This window comes from Erythrolamprus reginae, chromosome 3 (assembly GCF_031021105.1).
Source record: "Erythrolamprus reginae isolate rEryReg1 chromosome 3, rEryReg1.hap1, whole genome shotgun sequence".
Taxonomy (NCBI): Eukaryota; Metazoa; Chordata; class Lepidosauria; order Squamata; family Dipsadidae; genus Erythrolamprus; species Erythrolamprus reginae.
Genome location: NC_091952.1, coordinates 71155158 through 71176386, shown reverse-complemented (window position 1 = coordinate 71176386; position 21229 = coordinate 71155158). Strand labels below are relative to the sequence as shown.

The 21229-nt window shown below is 40.3% G+C and overlaps 1 protein-coding gene across 5 annotated transcripts in view; it reads right to left on the bottom strand.

Annotated features, from left to right (window-relative positions):
- MAST2 (microtubule associated serine/threonine kinase 2) overlaps positions 1 to 21229 on the bottom strand; it is a 175337-nt gene that overhangs the window by 44493 nt on the left and 109615 nt on the right. For 2 of the 5 annotated variants that reach the window (XM_070745793.1, XM_070745798.1), the window contains exons 6-11: positions 16457 to 16535; positions 7291 to 7311; positions 5081 to 5159; positions 4540 to 4694; positions 3241 to 3316; positions 2272 to 2481 (exon numbers count right to left, since the gene is read on the bottom strand). In XM_070745793.1, coding sequence (XP_070601894.1) covers positions 2272 to 2481; positions 3241 to 3316; positions 4540 to 4694; positions 5081 to 5159; positions 7291 to 7311; positions 16457 to 16535 — 620 coding nt within the window. The remainder of the gene's footprint in view (positions 1 to 2271; positions 2482 to 3240; positions 3317 to 4539; positions 4695 to 5080; positions 5160 to 7290; positions 7312 to 16456; positions 16536 to 21229) is intronic. The other 3 variants (XM_070745794.1, XM_070745796.1, XM_070745797.1) reach the window with 3 other exon arrangements.

Here is a 21229-nt window from a genome sequence, read left to right as displayed (position 1 = left end):
ATAAGTCAAAGAGCTCAGACATGCTGTCTATCAAAATAATTTTTTAAAAAAATTATAGCATTATAGCGCTACATTTCCTGTATAGAGAATAAATAGTGCACTATAGCTCCCAGAGGTAATAATAAGATGCAGTTTTTCCCAAAGTCTTCTAATTTCATGAGACAAATAATAAAGGGCTTCATTTGCTACGTATAAAATGCTTACATCATCTCAAAAACTTTTTAAAAGTTTATTTTCTTGAGAAATATGTATCCAACATTATAACTGTGTGTAAACCAATGAGATAGTCACTTGCTGCAATGCATAACTTGCGTTGAAACAGCAAACTTAAATCAGTCAAAGATATAATAAAAATAAATACCAATCACAATTCAATGTTTCCAAAATGTTTGCTTTTTCTTGCCCAGACTCCAAAAGATTTGGAAATGTTGTACCTGTATTATAACAGGAATGGTGGCAATCTTTCACTTACAACCATTTGTTTACTGATCATTCAAAGATACAACAGTACTGGGGGGAAAATGACTTACAACTACTTTTCACACTTACAATTGTTGCAGCATCCCCTCTATCAAAAATCAGCCACTTGACAACTGGCATGCATTCATGATAACTGTATTGTCACAGGTTCATGTGATCGCCATTTATAACCTTCCCAAGCAAAGTCAATGGGGAAAGCCCACTAACAACACATCTCATGCCACTCTTACAGATCTTCTATCCTCAGGAGCAGATTCCAAAGCAGGCCAGTGTCATTTCAGCAGAGAAATCAGAATCAGAATGTACAGACCCTATATAGTTGTCTCTGCATGGTCTTGCCTGATTGTCTGGAAAAAGTTTGAAGCTGATGAAATGGAACCATTTCTTAGAGCTGAGTTCAGCCACTGGTGTTTTAGATCTCTCTTCCTTATGGTTAATTCAGTTGTCCCCTGACAGGTGACAGGTGATTGGGTCCATTTGATGGTGAATGCTTCTCTACAGTAGCTGCATCTGCCTCGATAGAGACAACTGTCTGCTCTTTCTTAAGAAGCCATCACCGGCCATCGCCAACAGATCTGAACAAGTTTCATCCAGTCTTCAATCTTCCTTTTTTAGAGCAAGTTATTAGTCTATATCTCCAGATAGTCCTAGGAGAACTAGATTCTCTGGACTCAAATAGGATTCAAGTCTGATTGAGATAGCACTGATCACAATAGTTAGTGACTTTTGGCAAGCTCAGCATACAGTGATATAGCCATCCTGGTCTACCTTGATCTCTCACCAGCTTTTGATACCATCAAACAGGATATCCTTTTGGACCAACTTAGGGGACTGACAGGCAGTGTTACGGTGATTCTCCTCCGTTCTCCGAGGAAGTTCCAAACAGTATTTGTAGGGAAAGAAGAGATGGAGCCTGAGATCCTTGCTTTGTGAGGTACTCTCTCACTACTCCTATTTAACATTGCATGAAGTCCTTGGGTGAGGTCATTCACAGAAATTATTGTTTTATTGTATGTTGTTGACATCCTATTGTGCAACTCAGCATTGGCCCAATGAGGTGAAGCTGCCAAGTTTTTTTCTCCTTTCCCCTCTCCTCAAGATCTGAAAGTTTAGTGCAGGAGAACAGACTTTCGCTCAACTTTGGCAAGAGTTTCCATCTTTAACTCTGCAATGACTTCCTCAGTCAGAGTTGGTGTGCAATTTCTAGATTCACAATTCCTGCTTAAAGAACAGGTAGCAGCCTTAGCCTTTTGCACAGGTTCCTCTTGTGCACCAACTGTACCCACTCCTGGACCAAGAAACCAATTAATGTGATATATTTATGCACAATTTAATCCATGAAATTTTATCTCTTGCCTTTCTGATCCAACAGATGCTTGGCTTGGCTTTTGACAGTATTCTGTAAGCTGGCAACTGTTGGTTCCAGCCTTATTAAATTTTAGCCCTTACATCAACAAACTGGATTTTGGAGGCTTTAGAAAATGCATGAAAGCCGGCCACAATTAAAGGTAATTGATTTGATATGGGATTAATTTCAGTGAAAGAATTCAGCTTCGAATCTTCCATTGAAATCTTAAGAACATTAATTATCCCAAAACCTTTATAGATGGTAGTCCATCAGACACACAGCCATGAAAGCACCATACAATAATAAACCTATGCATCTTTAAAACTGTTTTTTCTACAATGTCTATCTTCCCATAAACTATTAAATTTCAATTCTTATAGTTTAATTGTGCCCATTCTAGCCAATATTTCTGAAAGGGTTAAATCTTTTGTTGACATACTTACATCCTGAAGCAATTTTTCAAGATTTTCCTGCAGTTCATAAAAGTACCGAGAAGTAATAAGTCCTTCACGTGATTTATCCAGGCAGTCCCTGGCCAACTCAATAATTTGATGATGAATAAAACTTAGGACCCCATCTGCTAATTGTAACACATTTTCAGGTGCACTTGATGCAATCAATTCAGCCAGCCGCTCTTCCATCTGGGCTGTGGCCTAAAAATGGGTCAAATAATTAGTGACATTTTGTTATAAATGAATCAACACATAAGCTTAATTAAATATCTCACACCTAATTAATGGGCTTTATTAGACTATTTAAGGATTTTACTTATAGAAAATAAATGAATTTTATTCTCTATTATCACTGTAAACATTAATATTAAACGTATTGCTATTATATTCTATAATTATAACTTACAGATAAAAAACATTTCAGAAAAGTGTACATAATTTTATTTTTTACAGGCTGCATAGTGGATCTTTCATTTATTTTTTGCATCCTATCTTGCTAAAGACAGAAAAGTTTGATTTCAAATTTTAAGCTTAGAGTTTTTAAAAAAAACATGGGATCAAATGTTATGCACATATTTATTCTTTCAAATAGACTTCAGGGGAGAGTTCTAAACCACCTACTACAACTTATCTACCAGATAAAATCCAATTTATATTTTGGCATACATTGTGATTCATAACTGGCAACCTACTGCAAATACATTTTAAACAGGGGCCAGCTCTAGCCCATCTTTTTTTTTTGATGAAGATACTTCCTTAACTTAAATATTTGTAGCTATTTCTAAACCTTCTATTTGCTTAAATAATTCCAATGTGGATTTTCATTTTATTATTATCACATTAACTTTGTATAAACAATAGATTCTTTGTATCATATATATTTTTATCTGATATATTTTTATTATTCTGACTAAATGGATCTTTAAAAAACCCTTCAGTCTGTTCAGAGTACCTTCTTACCTTTGGAAATCTTTCTTTGTATACATGGTTCATCATCACTATTTCACTATCAAAGGACACTGGAGAACGACCAGGGCTATAAAGAAGTTGTGGAATAAAGCATTGTAAATAAGGCAGTATGAACATATCATCCACTTTACTGTGATATACTTCATAAATCAATTAACAGTATAAACTGTGTCTGCATAATTCTATGTAATATTTTGGTTTTAATTCACAATACATGTTTTGAAATATATAGGAGTCAAATTGCAGTATTCTTCTCAGATTCATGAAAACAGCCACATTTTTTCTTGGATCATACAGTTGTTGTGGTTGAAGTTACTTCACTGAAAGTTAAAGTGTACTAATTTGATTAGTCAATTATTTTTTTACTTCCCAGACAAGGGTTAGGGTAATCAAAGTCATCCAGCCGCCTTGCATGCCTAAAGGATGACCAGAATCTGAGTCTTTCTGCTCCTATGACATTAGCTCTCATAAATAGACAATAAGTTAATACAATTTTGATAAAAGCAGTTCATGTATAAAATCCATTGTTGCTGAATTTCATTCCTAGGCATTCAAGTCATTATGGACAAATCAGCAATAATTCAGCAATATTTAAACTTGTGCTTATTCTCCCTTAGAACAAAAAAAAAGTGATTTAGAATCTAATCTAAATATATTTCTGATAGACATCTTTTAATCTTTCCAAGACCCAGGGATAGTATGTTTGTACAGCCCCTACTGTATTTTTATTGCATTTTTACTGGCATGATTGTTTTCACTACAAGCTGCCATATTTTGTTTCATTTTTTAAACTTTATTTAATTGTTTATTTGGTTTTGTAAGCCACTCAACCTATTGAAGAGAATGGCCATAATAAATCTGGTAAAATAAATATTTCTAGTGTTTAACCTTTTCCTATCCAATGGTCAGGTCAGTTTAAAACAGTGTGGATATAAGGAGTTTTTTGGATTGATTTCAACTTTATCAAATATAAACTATTAAAAATAATGAATGTAATGAATAATGGCTTTCGGGACAGCCCAAGAGACTAAGATAGCTAGCTATACAGTAGACCTATATTGGTCCATCTAATTCCACGAATCTGGCAGCTGTTCTTCAAAATTTTAAGCAGGAGTTTTTTCAGTTCTAGTTGTGAATCTCAAAGATTGAATGTGAAATTATATGCAAACCATGCAGTCTATCATTTGAATTGTGGCACTGCAGCAATTCATGGGTGAACAGAAGTAATGAGGGTCTCTTGTGAGGGTATCACAGAAAGTTAAGCAAAAGGATGAAGGATTTAAGGATTACCTCAGGCTACGAGATCGAGGCCGCATTGCTGGAGAATGCCTTCCTTCCTCATCAGTGATACTCTCTGTGCTGAAGTGCTTTGTCAGAAAGTGAAGTTCATCAGCTGTTGGTTGATAGGGCAGCTGGTGTAGCTTCTCCTGAGATGAGCAAGATGACTAAGAACAAAATGTATGCAAAAGAATACTTAAAAGACAGGCAAATATTTTACAAAAATACATAATGATTCGTTTCAAGGAGAAAAAATATACAAATGTTCATGCTTATATTTCTTCTTTTTTATATTTGTCAAGTGTTTTTGTTAATTTATTTTAAATGAATAATATAATAGAATGAGTGAAATTTCATTATGAAGAAAATACAAAATATATTTTCATTTGGAATCTGAATCAGCTATCACATTCCCATCAGAAGTGTTCTTTCTAAGAATACTTTTCTGTCAGAATATGAAAAAAATAAATATTTATCAAAAACATCTCAAATTCCATTAGCTATCAGGAGGAAAAAAATCATTCACTAAACAACACAGGGAGCATGAACTTACTGAAACAGTTGAACTTGGAGTGTTGGTTCCATATCCAGAAGAAGGGAGGGAGGCCAAGGACCAACGGCGCCCATCTGTCCTAGAAAAAGATACCAACAGTACTATTTTAAAATGTTATTAGAAATGCATAATTTAAATAATACATTTTGCCTATTAAAATGATTCATATGCCATCAGAGTCTAGTTAAAAATCCAATCTGCCACTTGCAACCCAAAGAATAAGCATCACAGAACAATATGACAGATATCTACACAAAATATACCACATAGTTAACAACTATGTGTCTTCTAAACAAATATTTTCTAAGGTTTTTCCTGTGTTAATATTTTCTCTTTTAGGTATTTCAAAAGAAAATCGGGGGCAAACTTCCCAATCAATCTACTATATATAGAAACACAACTTACATTTCAAATCCATTTTTTCTTTTAATTTAGAAAAAAACACAAAATTTTTAATTTATGCCTTCATGCTTCATGCCCAAGATCACAAATATTTAAGATGTTACAGAATCCATGCTACAGTTAAAAATCCCAAATAGGCAATATTCTTCTTTAAAAATGCCACTGCTATTGTTGTGTCTTGTCATTCACTGAGTGTTACATTTTATATGCAAAAAATCCAGATTCCCGAATCAAGCATCTATAATCTGATCAAGCAAAAATCTTCTTCTGCTCTTATGGACTTCAAGCTGTTTTTTAAATTATAAGTATTATAAATATTTTTTAAAATATTAAAAAGAAGAAACCACAGGGAAATCAACACTATAAATAATAATATAACATAATTTCCCAGCTGTGAGAGTAGTAAAGAAGTTTAAATTATTTTCACTTTCACAATTTATTTAATTGTGGTGGGCTCTTTGTGAACAAGAAAAAACAAATTAAAAATAACAAGACCTCAACTAAAGTACAGGGCAGGTTTTGGGAATGGATGAAGGTTTTCTGAAGTTCACCTACTGTTCAGACCAGTGGTTCTCAACATATACTCTGCGGACCCCTGGGGGACTGTAATGTCATCACATGGGGTCTGCAAAGACTTAAAGAAATGTTATGATTTAAATCATGAGTTAAGTCTTGGTGATCCCGTGGACATGGTATTTAAGAGCTTCATTGGATATTGATATTGGCTGAAGAGAAGAACTAAGGAAGAATCAATTTTTAAAGCCAGAAAGTCAAATGTTGGTGGAGTTTTGGCCTGAATATTGATTTTTGTTGTCCCTTTTAAATCTTTTCCTCCTCCCCCCCCCCTTATTTCCTCTGTTAAAAGAATCCATCTCCAGGGGTTCCCCCACATGCAAATAGACTACTGGAAAAAAAATCTGTACCATGGAAACTTCTGAATATGTGCAGAAACCAAATTTCTGGAACTGCGCATTTGTCGCTATCTTGTTTTGGGCTTTTCTTTTGCAATTAAAAAAAAATTTGGCACTGTGCATGCGTGCACACATAAAGCGTACACATGCCCATTAAGCATGGCCACATAGTGCAGGAGGAAGCGAACCGGAAGCAAGGTAAGTTAGAACCCACTCCTATGTTTCCTAATAATTTTATTATTTTATGGTTGGGGGTCACCACCACATGAGGAACTATATTAAATGGTCGTGGCATATGGAAAGTTGAGAATCACAGCTCCAGATTCAGCAAAAGAACTTTGTTCTCCCTCTCCCCTATTCCCTACATATCTTGGGAAATATTTATTTAAAACAGGGTTTCCCAAACTTGGCAACTTTAAGACTTGTGGACTTTAACTCCAAGAATTCTGGAAGTTCAACTCCACAAGTCTTAAAGTTGCCAAGTTTGAAGACCTCTGATTTAAAAGATGAGATGGTACCCACAACTGAAAGAAAAATGAAATATCCTACACTATTACATCAAGTCACTAATGCTACTATCAACTCACTAATGCTACTATCCCATACAGACATTCCTAAATATTTTAATTTTTGGTTCACTTTGGAATTAAGTTTATTTCCCTTTTGAGTTGATATGCCTACAGATGCATAATAGAACATTTAGAGGAACAGCAATACTGTATTTTCTTTTCAACAGAAGTAATAAAACTTTTTTAAAAAGTCACTCATTTTAATTGGTCAAGAGAAGTGTTACCAACATGCCTAAATGGGTTATGAAAGCATGAATTCGCTGGGACTGCAACATGCAAAAGCTTTCCATTCATACTGCATACAACTTACATCTGCTGTACCATTTACCTGTCTGCCCTGTGTCCATGGCTATATAAAAACAAACAGTACCAGCAATAAAAATAGGAACAAAATACAGAGCATTTGCAAACATTTATCAAATAGTTATAGTTATCCCTTTAAATGTTCTAAACAATTTTATGGATGAACTTGCAATGTAAAAACAAAACAAAAAAGAAACACATTATTTAATGACAGATTTGTAGGTCAGCTTTGTATACCATCAAATTTATCCTGAAAGAATTTACAGAATATTTATAGAATAACAGAGTTGGAGACCTTGAAGGTCTTCTAGAACAACCCTCTGCTTAGGCAGCAAACCCTATACCACTTCAGACAAATGGTTATCCAATTATTCATCTATATCTTTATCTTATTCATCTTTACCTTCATCCAATTATTCATCTTTATCCAATTATTCACCTCTACCTTGTGTATATTAAGTAGAGCCCAGCTTTCACAGTATTACCAAATTCAGGACTGCTCACAAAATACTGAATTTGGGATTTATTGTTAAATAATATTTTCTTAGCAAAACAAATGGTAGTTGCCTGATATTCTAACAATATTGATGGAATTTTTAAAACTACTTATGGTATAACTTATAAACAACGGTCTAAAACGGCTATAACATCCTATCATAATTTAATAGTGGCAACTATGGAAAAAGCATTATATTTGAAGACCCCTATATTTCATCCCCAAAGCCTGTAAACCTGTCCATAGACACCACTCTTTGCATCTGGTTCCTGGCTTCGTCTGACTTTTTAAAATATTATTTTAATCAAAACAAAAATGGAAAGCTGGTTTGGGACAACTGAAAGTATTATTTCTACTTCCAAGGGTATATCTAGGCTGAAAATAGGCGTTGATTGCTTACCTGAACGCCTCTTCTCGTACGGTGAGCGGGTACAGCAGTCACATGGGTTGCTCATGTCCAATCCGGTGGAACTGAGCCTAGTATTAAAAAAGCTTGCCGGATCCGCCCCTTCCCCAGAATTCGCGAATCCATAGACTAGGCTCAGTTGTGAAGCTCTGTAGTGTTCAACTCTCATTGTTAGAGGAAGAAAGATATAGAAAGGTAAAGAAGACACATACAAGGGCGGGAAGTGACTGCTGTACCCGCTCACCGTACGAGAAGAGGCGTTCAGGTAAGCAATCAACGCCTATTCTCCGTACTGAAGGAGCGGGTCCAGCAGTCACATGGGACATACCCAATAGATGGTCCCTAGGGTGGGATTAGCTTGCTATCGTGTGAGATAACGGATTGGAGTACCCTTCTGCCGAAGGCAGCGTCCGCTGAAGCGTAAGAATCAATCTTGTAGTGCCTGATGAAGGAATTTGGCGAGGCCCAAGTGGCTGCTTTGCAGACCTCCTCCAACGGGGCTTGAGTCGCCCAAGCGGCCGAGGTGGCTGCGCTCCTGGTGGAATGCGCTGTGATGTTCCTTGGAACTGAGAGGGAGGCCGACTCATAGGCCTTAGATATAGTCCCTCTGATCCAACGGCCTATTACTGTTGAAGACACTTTGGCCCCCATGACTCTGGGATGATAGGCTACAAAAAGTGCTTCTGACCTCCGAAAGGGTCCTGTGCGTTGGATATAGATTCTCAGCGCTCTGGTGAGATCCAGGGTGTGCCATCTAATTGCCAAGGGATGGTCTCGTTGGAGGCAGAAGGAAGGTAGGACAATATCCTGAGATCTGTGGAACATGGAACTGACCTTGGGTAAGAAGGTGGGGTCCAGTCGCAAGACTACCTTGTCCTGATGGAATTGACAAAGGTCCTGCCTGATTGAGAGGGCAGCCAGCTCCGAAATGCGTCGGGCAGAGGTAATAGCCACCAGGAATGCTACCTTAAAGGATAGGTACCTGAGGGACGCCGATTTTAGGGGTTCGTATGGTGCCTGCGTGAGGGAATGGAGAACCCGTGGCAAATCCCAGGATGGGTACCTGTGGACCTTGGAAGGTCTGAGGTTGGCTATGCCCTTGAGGAATTCCTGAACTTCAGGGAAGGATCGGAGAGGCTGTCTGCGGGGACCCCCTAGGACAGATGAAATGGCTGCCAGATGACGCCGGAGGGTGCTGGTGGAAAGTCCTTTATGGAAGCCTTGCATAAGGAAGGAAATTATTCTGTGTATGGGGATGCACAGAGGGGAGAGACCTTCCTGTAGACACCACTGGTGAAACTTGGACCACGTGTGGTCGTAGATTCGATTGGTCGAACCCCTTCTGGCCTTTAAAATGACCTCCACTGAATCGGGGTCATGACCACGCAGTTCTAAATCTCTCCTGATAACAGCCAGGCGGTGAGGTGGAACCACTCCGGGTCTGGATGGAAAGAAGCCCCCTGCCGCAGCATATCCCCCGAAACGGGGAGTCGCCAAGGGTCCTGGACGGACAGCTGTTGGAGATCCGCGAACCAGGGCCGGCGGGGCCAGTGAGGGGCGATTAGGATTACTCGGGCCCTCTCGGTGAGGACCTTGTGAATCACGTCCGGGAGGATTGGAATTGGAGGAAATGCGTAGAGTAGGCCTGGAGGCCATGGACTCCGGAGGGCATTGATTGCTTCCGCTCCCGGGGATGGAAATCTGGAATAGAAGCGAGGGAGTTGGGCGTTCGCATTGGTCGCGAAGAGATCCAGGATTGGTAGGCCGAATCTGAGGGTGATTTGATGGAACAGGTCTTGATGGAGGTTCCACTCTCCTGGGTCTATCGTTGCCCGGGATAGCCAATCCGCCTGGACGTTGAGACTCCCCGAGATGTGATCGGCTAGGAGCGACTGGAGATGTTTTTCCGCCCAAAGGCCCAACTTGAGGGCCTCCCTCATGAGAGCCTTGGATCTCGTGCCCCCCTGTCTGCAAATATGGCTTTTCGTGGCAATGTTGTCGGTGAGAATGAGAACGTGCCGGTTGGGAATGCGAGGAGAGAAATGCTTCAGAGCCAGGGAAACGGCTCTTAACTCTAGCCAATTGATTGGCCTGGAAGCTTCCTCCGGGGACCACGTGCCCTGGGCTATCATCCCCTGGGCGTGGGCGCCCCATCCCGATAGACTGGCATCTGTGGTGATGACAAATTGATCCGGGCACCTGAACGGGGATCCTCTGTCCATGGCCGGAGACTTCCACCACTTGAAGGATCTGCGAACACTCAGTGGGATGACAATGCGTCGATTTGAGTTGCTGTGCCCTGATCTCTGAAAAGGTAACAGGAGCCACTGGAGTTCCCTAGCATGAAGGCGAGCCCAGGGAATGATGCCTATGCATGACACCATCTTCCCCAAAAGGGAAGATAGAGTGACTATGGAAACTGAAGAATTAGATAAAATGTTAGAAATTAACTCCACTATACTGAGTTTTCTCTCGGGAGAGAGAAAAACCTGGGAGGATTCTGAATCAATAATGGATCCCAGGTGAGAAATGGATGTGGAAGGTTGGAGGTGGCTTTTATCAAAGTTGATGGAAAATCCATGGTCCTGAAGGACTGACCTGGTGACAGAAAGGTCTGTTTTCACTTTCTCTAGGGAGTTCCCATGAATCAAAATATCATCAAGATAACATAAAATGTGGATGGGAAACGCCCGGATATAGGCCGCCAGGGACCCCAAGAGCTTTGTAAAGACCCGAGGGGCCGAGGAAAGGCCAAATGGCATCGCCCTATACTGGAAATGCCTGCCTTGAAAGGAAAAACGTAAAAATTTTCTGTGGCATTTGGCTATAGGAATGTGAAGGTAGGCCTCAGTGAGGTCTAAGGAGACCATGAAATCTCCCGAGTGAATGGCGGCCAAAATAGAAGACAAGGAGTGCATCTTAAACTTCCTATATTTGATGAATAGATTTAGTTTCTTTAAATCCAAAATAGCTCTCCAACCTCCGGAGGACTTTGGAACCATAAATAGGATGGAGTAAAAACCTAGGCCCTTCTGACCGGAAGGGACCGGTTGAATGGCTCTGATGGACAATAGATGAGAAATGGCCTCCTCCATACGGTTACAATCTGAGGATGACCTGGGAGAAGGGCAGGAAATAAAACGTTTAGGGGGAGGAGAAATAAATTCTAAAAGAAGGCCTGTTTGAACAGTGTCAATGACCCAAGGGTCCTTGGAGGTGAGACGCCAATTAGAGGCGAAATGAGCTAGGCGACCCCCTATGGGAATAGAGGTAAGATTACCATCTAGGTTTTTTTGAAGCCCTGTTAGAGGAAGCTCCCCTTTGGAAGCGAAACCCTCTACCCCTGGAGTTCCTACCTTGGGAACGAAAGCGGGGGGAATACTGACCTGGAGATCTCTGGTAGGAAGCCGCTTGATCTTGCTGGCGCCCTGGGCGACGAAAGGACTGCGTTTTGGTAGCCTTTTTTGTGGTTGGACCCAAAACTTTCTTCTTGTCCGTGGTTTCCGTGAGGAGTGGATCCAGAAGATCACCGAAGAGAAGGTCGCGCTTTAAGGGACCCTGGGATAACTGCCACTTTTGGCGAACTCCCGCTTGCCAAGGGCGAATCCATAGGAGTCTTCTTGCCGTAGTAGAAGCTGCAATAGACTTAGCAGAAAATCTAGTAGATTGCAAGGTGGCATCAGCCACGTACTGGGCAGCTGCAAAGACCTTGTTGAAGTCTTGTTGACCTCTCAAGTCATCGGGAGGAATATGCTGTTGAAGTTGGCGAAGCCACAGCAGCATGGCTCTGGAGAAAAAGGAAGCCGCTGCAGAGCTTTTAGTGGCCCAGGAATCAGCGGTGAATCCTCTTTTGAGCATTTGCTCAATGCGCTTGTCCTCTGGGCGGAGGACTTCCTCCGCCTCGCCTGGCACAGCCGCTGCCGAGTGAAGAATCTTGACAGGTTCATCCGGTTTGGGAAAGGATAGAAGCTCTTCATAGGAAGAGGAAAGTTTGTACAACTTTCTGTCCTTGGTGGAGGGATTAAGGCCAGAGGCTGGAAATTCCCACTGTTTGAGTAAAGCATCTTTAAACAACTTAGGCATAGGAATTACCTCGTTATCCTCCTGTTCCTCTGTGAAGTAAGGTAAATTCTCCTCCGGGGGATCAGTGGAAGTGGAGGCTTGTTTCTCCTGAGCCGCTAATCCCGTAGAAATTCTAGCTTTGAGGAGGAGAGATTTGAATAATTGAGAAGGAAAAATAGTAATTGGAGGAGGAACCTTTATTTGGGATTCCTCATCATCTGATAAGCCTTGAAAAGCATCCTCATCATCCTCTATATCCTCATATTCATCCTGGGAGGAATCTGAATCATCCTGCATAGGAGCTCTGACCGCTGGGGGAGAACCCAAGGGGCGGGAGGAGCGAGAAGGAGGAAGAGGTAAGGGAAGCTCATTGATGGTGGAGAGTTTGGCATCAATGGCTTTGGACAACACAGCAAAAATAGACTGGAACTCAGGAGGTAAGCTGGAAATATCAGCAGAAATGGCAGAAGAATCCCTAAAGGCCTGGGAGGATCCTGGCTGGGGGGAATCTTCAATAATATCTGGTTCCTCTGGACCTATGCCCCATAGGTTAGGTTGGGGTCTGTCTAGGTTTGGCTCATCCAGAGATAACACAGGGACCCCAGAAGGAGGAAGACTAGAAGCCTCTGGTGGGTCTTGACTACTGATTACTTGGGCCTGCACTTTCAAACGTTTTGCTGATTTGTCATGGATTTTTTGTAGGGCTAGGTCCCTTCTCTTCTCGGCCCTGGTGACCTTGGTCGAGGGGCGGGCCCCTGGAGAAGAGGAGGAAGAGGCCTGGGGGATACTAGTAATCTCATCGCCTGTAGGCCTGGCCTCTCTGGGACCTTTAGTTGTGCCTCTCTTGGGAAAAGTAGCCATAGTCTGACAATTAACAGAAGACAAGGCTGAGCCAATAACTGAATAATAAGGAGAAGAATTTCAAGGACTTCCCAAGAGGAATGGATCCTGCTTCGAGGCCTCGAAGCTGCTGAAACTTGAGGACAATCTGGGCAAACCCAGAGTTCGTGCCCCCAAATCCAGCGGGGCCAGCCTCCCTAAACTTTATAATTAAGTAAACCAAGGCACTCTGGTTGGAGGCTTAGCCGGTGGAGAATTTAGCCTGGGACCCCCAAGGCCCGCTCCGGGATCCACGCGGTGGACTGAGGCCTACGCGGCTGGCAGGAGGCCAACACGAGAGGCCTAGATTTAAAAAGGGCGCGAAGGCCTTCGCGCCGAAAAAATCGCCCCGTAAATTTCTTAAAGGGAAAGCGATCGACTAAGTCCAGGAGACTAGAAGGCGTCTCACTCCGCAGGAGGTATTTCTTAAGCCCTTAAATATATTGTATACAATAAATAATCAATAATTCAATAGATTAATACTTGCACCAGGACCTCCAGGCCAAAGGATTAGAAGAATCCACAAGCGGCCGCAGGAATCGTAACCGGCAAAACCGCCGGGGGGAAACGAAACCGCAACTTCTCCAAAGGAAAAAAGCCGAGCCGCAAACGGCTGGCGCTATTGGTGCAAGTAAATAATAATGATAAAACAAATCTTACTACTTTTGAAGAAAAGGATCGAAGGGAAGGTGTTAGAATGTTGAACGAGCTATCACAATACAACCGCAGGATATGCGAACTGAGCGAATTCTGGGGAAGGGGCGGATCCGGCAAGCTTTTTTAATACTAGGCTCAGTTCCACCGGATTGGACATGAGCAACCCATGTGACTGCTGGACCCGCTCCTTCAGTACGGAGAATGGTCCCCAAAAGGTCTGGGGGTAAGGATGGGGAGATGAGAAATAGCGCAGAATAGTGTTTTCACTGAAAGTACAGCCAAGGCCCGAAAAGGGTGCAAAAGAAGTGCAGCAAGGTTTGGAGAGTGTGCAAGGGAGGCGTGGTGAAGATCTGGGAGGGTGTAGAGTGGGTGTGCGAGTAGCTGACAAGGGAGAAGAGTGAGATTTATCTGAGTGACTTACAACTCAGTTAGACCTTGCCCCTCTGACCAATAAACTCAACTCAACTTAATTAGACCTTGCCCCTCTGACCAATAAATGTAATGTATGGTGTGATTGGACTGTATGATTGTGTATTACACCAGAGCTTTTAGTTGTATTTTAAATTATTAGATTTGTGCTACATGCTTATGTTTGTATCTATTCTGTGAGCCGCCCCAAGTCTTCGGAGAAGGGCAGCATACAAATCTAATAAATAAAAATAATAATAATAATAACTTGTGTCTTTCCCTCCTAGCTTCCAAGTGACATTCTGGGGATGGAGGCAGGGAAATTTGCAAATGGCAATCACATGATTGTGGGGCACTGCAATTGGTCATAAGTGCAAGCCAGTTGACTTGCACCCAGATTCCAAGGTCAAATCGTACCCGTCCACCGTTGAGTGCCATCATGACTGTATGCCGTCCAGAGTCCAGCTGGACTTAGGCGGCAGATAAATCCAAATAAGTAAGTGAGTAAGTGAGTGAGTGAGTGAGAGAGAGAGAGAGAGGGAAGGAAGGAAAGGAAGGAAGGAAGGAAGGAAGGAAGGAAGGAAGGAAGGAAGAAAGAAAGAAAGAAAGAAAGAAAGAAAGAAAGAAAGAAAGAAAGAAAGAAAGAAAGAAAGAAAGAAAGAAAGAAAGAAAGAAAGAAAGAAAGAAAGAAAGAAAGAAAGAAAGAAAGAAAGTCAAATGGCCCGTTGAACTGCTATGTGTTTTAACTTTGCATTTTTGACTGGATTTATTTTGAATTTATTTTAAGAATTAGAGTTGGGTAGCGTTAAAATTTGAATGAATAAATAAACATTGCAATGTATTTATTTCTGAATGTATTACAAAATAACAAAAGTCCTTTTGCCACTGCGTAGAAGCAGAATTGTTTCAGGCCGGGAGGGGGTGTGGTGTCATGCTGCCACATTTGACTTCCTTTTAAAAGAAAGCCATCATAGCCCAGGTTGTGAATAACTGATTAAAGACAAGCTGGGTTTTTTTTTTTAAGAAATCCTCAGTAAATTCGAGAATGAAACCTCGAGATTAGAAAACTGAGCCAACCGCAACCAACACAACAATCTTGAATAATATTTTTCAGATTTAATGGTAATTCAAATGGACTGAGACAAATACAGATAGTCCTCAACTTACAACAGTTCATTAGTGACCAGTCAAAGTTATAACAGCACTGAAAAAACTGGCATAGCCATTTTTCACAGTTACAACCTTCATAGTTTCCTCATGATCATGTGATCAAAATTCAGCTGCTTGGCAACTGGTTCATACTTATGACCGCTACTGTGTCCCAAGGTAATGTGATTCTCTTTTGGGACCTTCTGACAAGCAAAATTAATAGGAAAGCCAGGTTCACTTAACAACCAGGTTACTAACTTATCAAGTGCAGTGATATCACTTAACAAATGTCTCACTTAACAACAGAAATTCGGGGCTCAATTGTGGTCATAAGTTCAGGACTATCTGTCATTGTAAATCCTTAAAGTATGCAATATTCTAATTCTACCAAAATTCAGGTCAAATCTGAATTTTCTAAAATATTGTGATATCTGTACAAGCACTGGAATCCTATATCTAACAGACACATTAAAGGTGATATTTTTTTTAAAAAACTTTTTAATACAGTGGTACCTCATGATACGAACCCCTCGCCATACGAACAACCCGAGATACGAACCCGGGGTTTGGATATTTTTTGCCTCTTCTTACGAACGTTTTCCGTCTTACGAACCCGCCCCTGCCGCCCGGCTGTCGCTTTTTGAAACAGCCGGGGGGCTTCCCAGCGTCCTCCTGAACCCGAACGCCAAACCTGAACTTCTGGGTTCGGCATTCGGGAGGCCGCCGAGAAGCCCCCGGCTGTTTCAAAAGGTGACAGCCGGGCGGCGGGGCTTCTCGGCGGCCACCTGAACCCGAACTTTTGCCAAACTTCCAGGTTCGGCATTGGGAGAACGCTGAGAAGCGCCCGGCTGTTTCAATTGAAACAGCCAGGCGGCAGCATTTTTTTTTTTGCGTTGCACGCATTAATTCATTTTTCATTGTTTCCTATGGGAAACAATGTTTCGCCTTATGAACTTTTCGCCTTACGAACCTCCCCCGGGAACCAATTAGGTTCGTAAGACAAGGTATTACTGTACAATGGTACAAATATAATAAAACAGATCTCTCCAACCCCCCCCCCCTCTCTCTTTCTCTCTCTCTCTCTCGCTCTCTCTCTCTCACACACACACACCGAATAAAATCACTCCTACATACCTACGAGCAGGAACGAAGGAAAAGTGAGATGGTGCATTTGGAGAAAAATTTCGGGGGCTATCCAATGGACTTCCACCTGCTCAAAAACATACAAAATGGTATTTGAAACATGCTTAAAAACTATTTCTGTATTATAGCTAATGTGAATCTGATATATATAGTTTTTTAGACTTATGGTTTTTATTGTTATTAATCACAGTGTTCAATATTATTTTCTCTAACTTTTTCTGGTGAAAAATAAGCTAGAATGGTGAAAAAAAGAAAAAAATGAGAATCACAAATGGAAAATACTATGACTTAGAAGTCCTATGAATTATATGAATTAAACAGGATCTAATCGATGTGACCTATACTATGCCAATCTGGAAATGCTCTATTATATATCTTATTGCTTGTGAAGTTACAAATAATACCATTTCACATGCATTAATTTACATTTATCTAAAAGGAACAGACGTTAAGTCATCTTACATCTGCACTTATAAATATCACGTGAAATGTGAATATAATTGTACAGCTTTGCAATAAATCAACTTTAAATTAAACATCTGCATAATGTAAAAATGTAAACCACACTGGAGAAGAGCAAAAGTCTAATCAGCCTAATCTTCTGCTCCAATAGACACCCACAAAATATGTCTTCTAATTCTATGTATCTTTCCCTACTGAGATTTCTCTAGTAATCTAGTCCAGAAAAAAAATATTAAGAGTAAACAACAATGTCCCACATTTCTTTTCTGATTCTGTTTTTGTTTTTTGACAGAAACCCAGCAGACGATACTATACCTAGGATGGAATACATCTTCCTCATCAAAAAGCTTAAACAGGAAGCCAAGGAAGCAAAAGGCATTTTCAGAGAAATGATCAGTGTGCCTTATTTCCCTTCTCTGGGTTGTGCTTGTAGGTAAATCCTTGCCTCCTAACTACCATAAGAGATAACTAAGGAAAAGAGGTAAGTAAGGGAAAAAAGTTTTTGTCCTCCCTGGCCTCTAGGAGCACTCTGCAGGCCTCCCAAAGACTCTGTGCACCTTGTTTTTTGCAAAAACGGATCCATTTTTCACCTGTTTTTGCACAAAATGGAACATGTAGAGGGCTTGGGAAGCCTGCAGAATGCTCCTGGGGGCTGAGAGAAAGCAAAAACAACCCGATTTTGCAAAAACATGGGCGATTTTTCACACATTTTTGCAAAAAAAAAAAAGGGGGGTGCGCAGAGGGTTTGGCAGGCCTGCAGAATACTCCTGCAAAAGGCGAAAGTGCACGTTTTTGCAAAAAATGGCTCATTTTTTGCCTGTTTCTCTTCCCCCCCCCCCCAAAAAAATGGGGATGGTTTTCCTTTCTCCAGCCCCAAGGAGCAGTCTGCAAGCTTCCCAAACACTCTGTGCACCCCATTTTTGTGGGAAAAAAGGCACATTTTTCACAAAAATGGGACACGGAGACGGGGCTTTAGGAGGCCCAAAATGGCCGTATTCTGTATATAAGATATATATATATAATGGATTTGCAGCTGGCTGAAGCGTAGACATCAGAGAGTTGTTGTTAATGGCGAGTATTCTGAGCAGAGTCAGGTTACAAGCGGTGTGCCACAAGGGTCTGTTCTGGGTCCTATTCTTTTTAATATGTTTGTGAGTGACATAGGGGAAGGTTTGGTAGGGAAGGTTTGCCTATTTGCCGATGACTCTAAAGTGTGCAATAGGGTTGATATTCCTGGAGGCGTCTGTAATATGGTAAATGATTTAGCTTTACTAGATAAATGGTCAAAGCAATGGAAACTGCAGTTTAATGTTTCCAAATGTAAAATAATGCACTTGGGGAAAAGGAATCCTCAATCTGAGTATTGTATTGGCAGTTCTGTGTTAGCAAATACTTCAAAAGAAAAGGATTTAGGGGTAGTGATTTCTGACAGTCTCAAAATGGGTGAACAGTGCAGTCAGGCGGTAGGGAAAGCAAGTAGGATGCTTGGCTGCATAGCTAGAGGTATAACAAGCAGGAAGAAGGAGATTATGATCCCGCTATATAGAATGCTGGTGAGACCACATTTGGAATACTGTGTTCAGTTTTGGAGACCTCACCTACAAAAAGATATTGACAAAATTGAACGGGTCCAAAGACGGGCTACAAGAATGGTGGAAGGTCTTAAGCATAAAACGTATCAGGAAAGACTTAATGAACTCAATCTGTATAGTCTGGAGGACAGAAGGAAAAGTGGGGACATGATCGAAACATTTAAATATATTAAAGGGTTAAAAAAGGTCCAGGAGGGAAGTGTTTTTAATAGGAAAGTGAACACAAGAACAAGGGGACACAATCTGAAGTTAGTTGGGGGTAAGATCAAAAGCAACATGAGAAAATATTATTTTACTGAAAGAGTAGTAGATCCTTGGAACAAACTTCCAGCAGACGTGGTAGATAAATCCACAGTAACTGAATTTAAACATGCCTGGGATAAACATATATCCATCCTAAGATAAAATACAGAAAATAGTATAAGGGCAGACTAGATGGACCATAAGGTCTTTTTCTGCCGTCAGACTTCTATGTTTCTATAAGACGCACCGACATTTCCACCCTCTTTTGGGGGGGAGAGATGTGTCTTATACGCTGAAAAATATGGTATTTCTATATGTGTAGGCCTTTAATCCCCACTCCCTATCCTAGGGCCATCATATATGGCCAGCAAAAATCCAGATGGCAACTAAACGGCAAGAAAGAATTTTCTATATATTTCTGCCATCTTGTGACCATCCAGAATTTAGTGTTACCCTAATATCATAGCTTTATTATATTTCTTCTCTGGGGATCCATAGTTGAGTCTTCTATTCACAGAAACTAGATCCTATGAGCTTCAGTGAGGTTGCTCTCCTCTAAAAGCAGTCTAACATTTTCCCCATACCATTCTTACTCCAAATTACTTAGATACAATAAACAGTACATACAATATTTCTTTATGCAATAACTTGCAATAGAAGAATTGCATTTTAAGCAGTATTCATTTTCTAATAAATCTACCATAGTGATAACATATGTATTGCACAATTTGATAAACAGGTACTATGTTTTGACAGGTGAGAAATATTTTTAATAACTTCAACGTTTAATGGTATCCCACTAAAATAGTTCTCAGTATAAGATGAAAAGTCACGAACAGTCATAAGTTCAGCATTGGAACAGTCATAATTTCAAGAATGGGTTAAATTCCATTTTTTCAGTGCCATAAACACTTCCAATGGCTGTTGAACAAACATGCATTAGGAAAAAATGACCTGTATCGCAGATTCAAACAGACTTCTGGACTGTTTGTTAAGTCTCCTTTCTCATTTCTTCTTGGGTCTTTGACAAAGAACACTTTTTCTGTAGTCTCTTCTCCCCAAACCCATGTATGTTACATTATTTTTCCACCTTCATTCATAACATTGTACAATTTCCACATGCCAGACCAGCCATTAATTAATGGTTGTCAGAGCAGAAAGGAACTATTACATAAATATAGTTCAGCTGCCTCCAAACACCATTAAAATGCCACGTATTTGTTTATTCCCCAAAGTGGGAAGAAGAAGGCTAGATCTTGAATATTAAAGTGTGCAGGCTTATATAAAGGCTTTGGACTTGTTTTCTGGGACAATTCCAGTTTTTCAAATTCCAGCTTTTTCAGTCAATCACTGAATAAGTTTCCAGTATCTGGGCAATTGCGGGGAGCTGGGTTTCATGGCCTGATATATGAAGCCTGACTACATCTGGATTCTGACTTACATACTACCAATTAATACTTCCTGACATAAAATTTTAACTCTGCATTTTACTTCCCTGAATCTTAAACCCTGCTCTACCAAATTAGGTCACTTTCATCCAGATCTATTATATCCTTCTAGATTTATTTATTTATTTATTGGATTTATATGCCACCCTTCTCCAAGGACTTGGGGCGGCACACAACATATAGAAATACATAGTAATACATCTAATGCAATTAACATAATTAAAACCTTAAAAATCCTAAAACACTTTAAAACATTTGTTTGTTTGCTTGCTCTTTTTCTCATTGATTTATTCATGCTCCTTATCATTTGCTCTTTACATTCCAAGCTGCAATTCCCCCATAAACCACAGTTGTCAGAAATCTTGATCACTATCATTCATCCTAACTTTCCTCAACTGAGACTTTCACATAATATATTTTAGGAAGATAAAGTGTAGACTTGGTTAACAGTTTCAATCATATCCATGCTGCGTATGCAGCACATTTTGCCGATATGTCACGAGAGTAACTGGAAGCCAGTTTCATCTCAGTTTATTTTATGAAAAGTTTATTGACATACACTCAATATGTCAGTTTAAAATATTTAGCAGAAAGAGATTATGGTCTTCCTCTTTCCATCAGTGTTTTGCAACAAAGTATAGTTTTTCATTGCATACAAACATTGTAATTTCTGAATACTTTCTGAATATACAACTAAGATATTGCAATGGAATTTAGGCTGACCAAAAGTGCCCTACTATCGACAGGGGAAAAATAGTGGAAATTGAAGGAATCAAGTTACCCTATGAAAATAACATCAAGAGCCTAGATGAGTACAATAGTCAATCTGGATGCAATTCAAACACATCTGAAGGACACGTGAAGACTGTCAGCTTTGACAAAATCCCCATCGGTAAATTGCAAAAGAAGTTTTACTTGGAACAGCTTACACCCTGTGATGATTCCTTTAATATACAACAACATCTGCCTATCCTAGGCCCTTGCGAAGGACTCAAAGGTAAACAAAAATGTCAAATCTA